This window comes from Crocuta crocuta, unplaced genomic scaffold (genome assembly GCF_008692635.1).
Source record: "Crocuta crocuta isolate KB4526 unplaced genomic scaffold, BGI_CrCroc_1.0 scaffold20, whole genome shotgun sequence".
Classification (NCBI taxonomy): Eukaryota; Metazoa; Chordata; class Mammalia; order Carnivora; family Hyaenidae; genus Crocuta; species Crocuta crocuta.
The window spans coordinates 6,040,231-6,050,112 of NW_027527932.1; the positions used below are offsets into that span (position 1 = coordinate 6,040,231).

Below are 9,882 nucleotides of genomic sequence, written 5' to 3' on the forward strand. Positions count from 1 at the left end.
GGCCCAGCGAACGGCTGAGGGGTGGCTCTCCTACCGCAGAGCCACGCGGCCGCCCCAGCCTGCCCAGGAGGAGACGGGAAGGTCACACATGACGTAGGGACCCCATTCAAGACACTCAGCAAGGCTGCCAACATCGCTACTTGAACCTCCTCAGTATCCTCCACCTCTCTGCTCGTGCCCCAAACACAACAGCTCTCAAGATGAACCTCCTCTTACTTCAAATTAAAATGGACTTCTTTTGGCCTTCGCACAGAAGAGCTCTCCTGACCCTGGTGGCAGGGATTACTTAAACAGAAGGGGCAGTGGAGGAGAAGAGGCCGAGTACACTAGAAACCAGAACAGAAATATGGTCTTTGTGAAGGGGATCAAAATGGTGCATTCCCTTTAAATGACTGGGTGATTTTCACGCAATCACGGAGATGGGACGTAAAGAAGCGCCTCACAGCCTCACCTGGCCACCTCCGTCGCCGTCCAATCCAAGAGAGGGAAGCAGCAAGCAGCGTCTTGAGTACCTCTGTTTCTACGTTCACTTTTGACTTTTTCACATGGTGCCAACTTCTTGGCATCTGGCCAGCTTCCTTTACCTCTCCACTGGCACCACCCAGTACCATGCCCCAGCCCCTAGAAGGCTCTCTGATGCTTCTCACACTGAGTTGAGGGGTGGGGGGGGGGAATGCACCATCACCTACTGAAAGTTCTGCAAGGCGGAAGCACGCGTTTGCTGCTGACTTCCTCTGCGGATAGAAAGGCTACACTCAGTACGAAAGGAAGAATGCGGGCCCTGTCTCAGTGGTGACTGGGAGATCACCTATAGCCTGACAGCTGGAGCTACAGCAAATGCACAGTCACATTAAGACGTCAAGATGAAGGTAAATTCTCCAAGTTATGTCTAGCAATGCTTTTCCCCTAATTGCCCCCCGACCCGCTCCCCAATTTTCCCTCCCTGGCTAACTAGTGCACTGCAGGGCCAGAGATGGCCTTTCTGAAGGACTGTTAAAATGCAGAAGGAAAAAGCAAAGAAGAAAAAGGTGAGAAGGGGGGAGGGCGTGCATAATAGTAAAACGAGGGCTTTCTCCCTTATCCTGGGAGCACAATTTCATAAATAAGCATTAGTNGAAGATTATAAGAGAAATGGGGAAGAGAAATGCTATTTTTTCCTACAAGAAAGTAGAAAGACATTCAGCCACCGTCTGAAATCCAAACAAATGACACTTCACTTTGATAATCTATCTTTGCATGAAGTGTTGAGGATACTACACACACACACACACACACACACTTCATGTATTGTTGATATCTAAGAAATGCTTCTACTCCAACCTTACAAGGTGGGTAATAACTAATAACACCTGTGTTCAAGTGTACTATCATATACTAAACAATTTAAAATTTATTTTTATATTACATATGTTTTCTTACATATACATTGTTTATATAAAAAATGTTTGGTTTTTCTTGAGAGGGTGCACACATGAATGGGGGAGGGGCGGAGAGAGAGGGGGACAGAGGTCCCAAGCCTGACTCTACTCTGAGCTAACAGCGAGCCCAATGTGGGGCTCAAACTCACGAGTTGTGAGATCATGACCTGAGCCAAAGTCGGACACGCCCGGCTGAGCCACCCCGGCACCCCTAAAATTTATTTCTGTGTGCAGAGATTTATTTATATTCTGACTTGTTTTCAAAAAGAATTTGAAGCAACTGCTATTGAAAGAGTCTTCAATATGGCAGCCGCCAGTCACACGGGGCTCAGTTTGCACTCTATGGAGATGTAAGTGCAGACTGACTGAAATAAGAAATGTGTGTAAAATACACACTGGATTTCAAATCCTGTGTAAAATGCCTAATGAGTAATTTTATACTGATGTGTTGGAATAGTATTTTTGATACATTGGGTTAATTAAATATACTACTAAAATTAATTTTACCCGTTGTTTTTTTTTAACGTGACTATTAGAAAATAACACACGTTGCCTTCATCTGCAACTGCCACTACATTTCTGCTGGACAGCACTGGCCCAGAACACAGTTGGTACATGAAGACATGACAGCCAGAAGATCATACCTACATAACAAACGTCCCGTCCATCTCAGTGAAGGCCTTTACCCGCGCCCCCCCCCAATGCCTTCTACCGCATCGCCAATCTCTGCCCTTAATACAGTGCTTAGCACATAACACTCAATAAATATGTATTTAATGGAGTTGAACGAAAGCAACAAGATACAACATTAAAATGCAGTACCTAAACGTGGCTTCTTAGAGGTTAAGAAAACTCACTGGCTGCTTAGGACACTTAGCTGATGGTTAATATCCAGGCTTGAAGAATAAGTTAAAAAACTAACTTCTGGGGCGCCCGGGTGGCTCAGTTGGTTGAGCGTCCGACTTCAGCTCAGGCCATGGTCTCATAGTTTGTGAGTTCAGGCCGCGCATCAGGCTCTGTGCTGACAGCTCAGAGCCTGGAGCCTGCTTCAGATTCTGTGTCTCCCTCTGTCTCGGCCCCTTCCCCTCTCTCTCTCTCTCTCAAATAAACATTAAATAAATTTTTTTAAAACTAACTTCTTATACCTGCAACATTCTTGAGACTCACAGAAAACAATACTCGTTTACAAAATAAAAGGCACCAGGAGACCAGGCTACCGTTTAGTATGCAGCTCACTTCATGCTTGCAGACAGTGGGGTGAAAGGAGAGACGAGGCAGAATGTTTCCCTTTGCTTTCACTCCACGCTTGGTATTTTCCATTTTAGCCCACGGAGCCTGACCTCTGGGATGGACCAGTAGCGCTGGAGGGAGGCGAGGAGGCCCTCACCAAGCCGCAGCACGCACACCCGCGACACAAGGAACACCTCGGCGTCCTCGCGGAGGCACGACAGGCTCTGAGGGCACCAGACCGACCCGCCACGGCAAGGGCAGCCGAGGGCGGACGGCCTGCTGCGTCCAAAGGCATCAGGAAGGCACAGCGGCCGGCCACCTCCGGCACGCGGGGAAGCGGCGGCCCCGGCCGGCCCTCCGCAGGCACAGTGGGACAGCCCGCTGCGGCCAGCTCTAACCACGGGCGCCTGGTCTCTGAGCGTGGGTACACGCAGAGCTGCCCCCAAATGCCACGGGGGTCAGAGCCGGGGTTTCTTCAGAGAGGTTTTGCTTTCCCCATCTCCGCCGCACATCTCTGGGGGCGCGGGAGTGTGAGCGAGTCCGTCAGGAGGGATGGTCGCACAGACACACGCACTCGCTGTTATAAACGTCTTTTTCTCTACTTCCAATCATAATTTGCATAAGTAGAGCTCGAGATGCAGGGCCACATTTTCCATAACATTTATTTAGTAGTTGCCAATTACTCGGCTCACGTCTGGGGTTCTTTACTCAGTGAACTGAGAGAATTTCAGCAGAATAGTCGCTCTACTCGAAATTTACCTGGAAAAGGTCTTCCCAGAAAGGCTGTTTTTTAAAATATTTATAAGATGTCACGGAATGACAGAGCACTGGGACAGTTACAACCACTGATTTTTCTAGGCGTTTTTCCTTTTTCGAAAAAAAATCTCCTGGGGGAAAATCAGGACACAGAAATTATTACCCCTCACCTCAATCTTAGAGGCACTTAATTTTTTCCGGCTTCTGTTTTTCTCCACCATGACTGTATTTCAGGCCCAAATTAATGAAAAGGGTACAAATGTATTCAAGATATTCTAAGGACACAACACTGCAGACTGTCAAGTCCACCAGAAGCTGCCCCCCAAGCCCCCTGTGCGAGCAGGTTCTGTGCGCAGAGACGCCTGCGTCCAGGGCAGTAGTTAACCTGTTCAGAAAGGCCGGGATTGGCGTAAACCTGAAGCACAATGCACTCAACCAGACTTTCTAGATAAGCTCTTCAAATGAACAGAACGGTGTTCTGAGCTCTCCACCGGGCACCGATAAACACCCATTCTGTCTTCCCGCTCCCGACGCACTGCAGGCACCCCAGCTGTGCCGCGCCCTCCCAGGGCACCCCATGGACACAGGACCCACCCGAGGCACCTCACTGTGACGGACAAGGTCNGCGCCATCTCCCACCACCACCGGGAGCCTCGATGCCTGAAAACTGTTCCCCTAAAACCAGGGAAACAAAAGCAAACAACCTTGACAATGGTTAACATCGAAATCAGTGCTTTATTTTTTAAACTTTGCAACAAGCAACTCTGAGCATTTACCCTATGATGATAAGACATTTTTGAGTCCCCACCGTGTATCCGATACCATGTTCAATATTAAAAGATACTATTGCTCATCTTGCTGTGCCTCTGATCAGAGGGGTAAACCTGTTCTCAGTTGAGGGAGAATGTGATCGAGGCCCTGAGGTTAAGTCCCCTGCCCAAGGTCACGGGGCCAGCGATCGGTCGGTGGTACATCCACTCGAAAGTCAGCACGCTTCCCTTCGAGCCAGTGGCTCTGACCCTGACTCTCGTGAGAGGTTACCCACCTCCCACTCTATCTAAACATCAGCAGGCCGTGCCAAAGGCTCACGAGGTGCACGCAGGCTGTGTGCCCCAGCAGATGTGGGGACCCAGCTGTGACAAAATGCGAAACAGTGCCATTAAGTGTTTTTGCTTTGGAAAATAATTATTTTTCAATTAAAAATATTACCTGTTAACACATAATGGCTTATTCCTCTTAGAGCTTACTTGCTTATTTATTTTTAAGTAATCTCTACATCCAACATGGGGCTCGACCTCACACATACTCTTCCAACTGGGCCGTCCTGGTTTATTATTTTTAAATGATCAGAAAGTAAATATTTCAAACTGTTCTCGGTTTAAATTTCTAAGACAATACACAGCCTTGCGTGTAACCCACATATACAAAAGAACTTGGGGGCCTCCACAGTCCTTAACCTGTAAATGGGTCTGAGATGAAAAGGTTCAGGGATCAGTAACCTTCTCAGCTACCAAAAAGAAATACAGGCAGGCAGGTCCTTCTTCCACTATAAACCTCATCAAACAATCAGGGGAGGCTGGCGCTTGCACCCAAGAACGTGTCCACACTCCACCATGAACACTATGGCCCAATAATACAGGCAGGCAGGCCCTTCTTCCACTACAAACCCCATCAAACAATCAGGGGAGGCTGGCGCTTGCACCCAAGAACGTGTCCACACTCCACCATGAACACTATGGTCCAATGAGCTCTGGCTTTTCTAACATTTTCCTTTTGTGGACTCTTCAATATGAGGTTAAACTTATCTTTAAAGATACTTAAGTGTGTTATATAATTTAAAAAGTACCTGTTCAGAGCCCCTGCGACATTCAAAAAAGCCTAACTTCCATCTTTAAAAAGTGAAAAAGTGGGGGGTGCCTGGGTGGCTCAGTTGGTTAGGCGTCCAACTCTTGATTTCAGCCCAGGTCACGCCCCCTCGGTTCAGTTCATGGGGTTGAGCCCCACGCTGGGCGCCACACTGACAGCACAGAGCCTGCTGGGGATCCCCTCTCCCGTCTCTCACTGCCTCCGCCCCTCCCTGGCATGCGTGCCTGTGCTCACTCTCCCTTTCCAAAATAAACATTTTTTAAGAGGTGAAACACTCAATGTAAGAAAGCCAACAAGCCTATCTGAATGCGGTAATTCAGCAAATATATTTCAACTTGATCTGGCTGTTTCCCTGCAACACAGCATGGCTTTGAACCACCATTCTATCATCATCTGTGAAATGCGCAATAATTTTAGTTGGTCTAAAGCGAAACATAATTAGATGGATGTATTTGCTAGAGTAGCATGTGAGCCACTCACAGGGAGGGACAGGTTTTAGGATTATGTGACAGCGTCTTGAATTACCCACATCATTATCGTCATCACACCTGTCAGCATGGGCTGAGGAGGGGAAATATTTGCACAAATCAAATTTAATGCTTCTTAACTAAGGTGGTATTTAATAATACGTAGCCTGTTCCTTAAAAATAAAAGTAATTTTACATTGTATTTACGTGGGAAATGACACAAAGTAAGGTCTGCCTGGAGGAGAATGAACCCCAGCAGACACCACGAGCGGGCATTACACTAGCCACTCGCTACATACTAACTTCAGCACCTTCTGTGATAGGTCCTATCGCTCCCGTTTTACTGATGAAGAATCTGGTTGAGGTCACCAAGCTGGTAAGTAGCAACTGAGCTTCAAACGCTTTTCCGACCGTAAAGTGTCCGCTCTCAGGAACAAGACTTGACGCCTCTCTACTATTATTTTCGGAGCTGAGTGCTTCAAAATCTGAAGACGCTACAAAGTTAAGCAGAAATAAGAAGGCAAATGCCACGAACAAATATTTTTAAAGGCAACTAAACTTAAATAGAAACACCTCGAATGCACCTGTGTACACCCCAGAACCCGTTCTGAGCTGGTCTATAATGGCGTACTGAAGAAGGCGGAGCGGGAGAGAAGCGGAACCACACCTTGGGTCCCCCAGAGTCTAGCACACAAAACCCTCTAGTTTTCGGCGTCGTGAACACCACATATTCGTGTCCATCCTCCAAAATGCCTACTGAGGTGTTTCGTGCTCTTAAAACCAGGGAAAGCTCACCCACAACTCCCACCCAGGGACCCTATCACATCGCAGGGCACCTTCTCCGAACTGTGCTTGTCCTCCAGCAAAGTGAGAAGGTGCTGGAACAAGAGGTCAGAGTCACCACCCTGGAAAGATGCCCTGTCCAATAAGATGCTTTCCCAGGAACAAGAAAAGAACAACTTCTGGAAACTAAGTCACATTCGTTTCTAGATGAATGAAGCCACGCAGGTTGGCCGGCCTCAGGGACTGCGCTTGCCGGCGGTTCTGAACAGGGGCATCCTGCCTGGAGGTTGATATCCGGGGACCACGATGGGCGGGGTTTGGTCTTCGCCATCCATCCCGCAGCCTGGTTTCCCTGGAGGCCCTCCGCTCCCAGGCTCTGTCAGACTGGCTTTCTCACCTTTCCCGTCACGTGATCCGGGCACCGCAGGGCCCAGAGGCCCTTTCCCACGGGCTGCAGGCCGGGCAGGGTCTCCCAGAGGAGACAGGGAGCAGCTCTCCCCCAGGCAGCCCCCACTGAGCTCGGGGCTCCTCCGAACAAAATGCAAGTATCAGCTTCCCACACACCCCTACGTGTTGTTGCGTCCTCGGTCCCCGGGAGCAGACCTTCCCGATCTCCGCCTTCCCACTCCCACCGAGGCGGAGGCTTCTAAGTCTCTGTTCTAAATGCGGGGATGCCTCACACGGTTGTATTTCCTCACCAAACTTTTTACTTTCACGGTGCTGCAATCTCTTCTGCCTCTGCTCCCCGATCCTTGTTCCAAACTGTCCGTACCCGCCTGAACCGCAGGCTCACAGGTGAACTTCCGGGCTCCCACCCACCTGTGTACTGTCTAATCAGTACCACAGGCTCCCCACTGAAGTCCAAATGCCTTAAAACAGAACACAAGACTTCAACCACCTGGCTTGCCCCGCAGCGAGCCCGGGCCCCGTGGTCCCGTTTACCAAGTCACCCCCAAGCCTGAAACGCCGTCTTCGGTTCGCTTGCCCTTGGCCATGTCCTAGCCAGACGTCAAGCCCTCACAGCCTCAGGTACCTCCTCTCTCTGGACACTTGTCACGTACCTGTGTGTGATCGTTCATTCACTCTACTTTTCCTTCCACACATTGGTCGTGTTTTCCCACACTGATTATAAGTTCATTAAAAACAGCTCTAGGCGCACGTGAGTGGTGCAGTCCGTTAAGCGTCTGACTCTTGGTTTGAGCTCAGATCATGATCTCACGGTTCATGAGTTCAAGCCCTGCATCGGGTTCTGCTTGGGAGCCTGCTTGGGATTCTCTCTTTCTCTCTCTCCCTCAAAATAAACAAACATTAAAAAAAAAAAAAAAGAACACCTCTAAAATCACTTCCTGTCCCATCCAAACTCAAGTTGCAATCATAACGATCTGTACATATAGGCATTAATTTATTTCTCCTAGGCCTAGGGCACAAACACCACATCTACAATGGCAAACCGTCTCTGTGAATGCAAGAGCTTGAAACGTAAATGTCGGCCTATAAACTCTGCAGGATCACAAAAATCCCAGCTTCAAGAAGGAGGACTCCTGTGTCAGTGTCAGGCACCCACATCTCTTAGAGACCAAACGTGTTCCGTGCATTAATGTCACCTGTGATCCCCTACACTTGGCCATTGAAGTTCACACTAGCATTCAGCAGCCGGTAAAATAAATACTACAGAAGGACACATTTTGAAGCTCCCCAAGGGGGAAAAAATTGTAATTTTCTAAAAGAGGTGGGAGGGACTGGCACAAACACAGAAAACTTTGCCAGAAACCAAGTTTCGGTGTATTTTTAAACCAGAGAGAGAAGAGAAGCCGAGCAGGAACCCATCTCTCTCTGGGTCCCCGCTGGCCGTGACGACCCTCACTGGCAGGGACAGGGGGCGAGCCGTCCCTGAAGCACCCACAGCACGGAGCACGATGCCCGGGGCGGGAGGCTTCAGGACTTTCCGAACAAGTGAGTGAATGCGGAGGCCAGTTCAGTGAGAGGCTAACAGGGAGAAAAACAAAACGAGATTCTGGCGCAGCTTCCGAGACGGAAAGTGAGGGACTCAGAAAGCAAGCGCTTTTCACGACATTCAAAGGAAGCGCCTCTCGGAGGAGTTCTCCGGGTTACGTCCGGCAGGGCGAGGCGGCCGGGGCCCGCGCCCCCTTACCTGAGGCAGAGGCACTTTCTGCGGGGTGCTCTGGGGCGACGGGTGGAGCGGCGCCCACGGCTGGTGGTGCGGGTGCGGGGGCGAAGACTGGTGGTGCAGGCCCGGGTGCGGCTGCAGCGGCGGGCAGGTTGGCAGCTGCGGGAAAGACGGCTGCTGGCCGGGGTGCTGCTGGCCGGGGTGCTGCTGGCCGGGGTGCTGCTGGCCGGGCAGCAGCCGCTCCTGGATCGCTTGGGGGTCTGCGAGGCCGACAGCGGGACAGCCGTTGGGCCTCATGTGGCCGGCCAGCTCCCTGGGCGCTGAGGACATGCCCATGAACGGACGGGACTGCTGCATGTTCCTGGGGCCCAGGCTCCTCTGTCCGATCGCCATGGCACCGGGGGGCTGGTGAGACGGCTGAGGGTGAGGCATATTTGGATAACTGCCAACTTCCATTGGTATCCCGGCGCTTCCGGGCCTGACCTGCGGAGGAGGCGTGCCGGCCGGATTGCTCATTGCTTTCATGGGCGACATGGGAGGTGGAGAGGCGTAAGTTCCCTGAGGCTGTGAAGGATGCATAGTTTGTGTGTTCATTTGGTTAAGTGAGCCGCTGGGGTGGATGGGCTGCTGGTGCATTAGTCCTTGACCGCTGTTCGAGGGGAATCCTACGGCATTGGGGTATCTTGGTACGGACTGGTTCATTGGAGTACTATTCGTAAGGCCTAAATTCTGATTCATCCCTGTATTGTTAACTAATCCCTGATTTAGGTTACTGTAAGGATATCGAGAGTACTGCCCTGAGTTGTTTACAGTAGGTGAGGGGACCGTCTGGCTCCGAGAACTGAAGTTAAGGGTCTGCTGAGGAGGATTCGGGGAGAATCTGGGACTGTGGGCGACGGATTCTCCGTGGAGAGCGGCCGGGGGGTGGTGGTGGAACTGCTGCACCGAGTGGCGCAGGGAAGGGGCCACGCTGGGGCTCTGCTGGGGCACGTGCGACAAGTGGCCGGGGCCCGAGGTGGCGATGAAAGGACCGCCCTGAGCGAGGCCCTCCGGGCCCTGGGCAAACGGGCCCATCCTCTGCTGCGGCTGGCCGTGCTGCGGCATGGAGAAGTCCCCCCGCGCTATGTAGCTGCCCATCGGCTGCAGGTGCTGCGGGTGGGCCTGCGCCGGGGGCCCCGGCGGAGCGGGCGGGGGCTGCTGCGCCGGGGGCTGCGGCTGGTAGGGCGCCCGGGGC

General features: G+C 51.2%; 1 protein-coding gene across 1 annotated transcript in view; it reads right to left on the minus strand.

The window, feature by feature from the left end:
* The window catches only part of CHD7 (chromodomain helicase DNA binding protein 7), a 174,955-nt gene that overhangs the window by 117,079 nt on the left and 47,994 nt on the right, over positions 1-9,882 (minus strand). Inside the window, 1 exon segment of the mRNA XM_077751816.1 lies at positions 8,673-9,880. Coding sequence (XP_077607942.1) covers positions 8,673-9,880 — 1,208 coding nt within the window.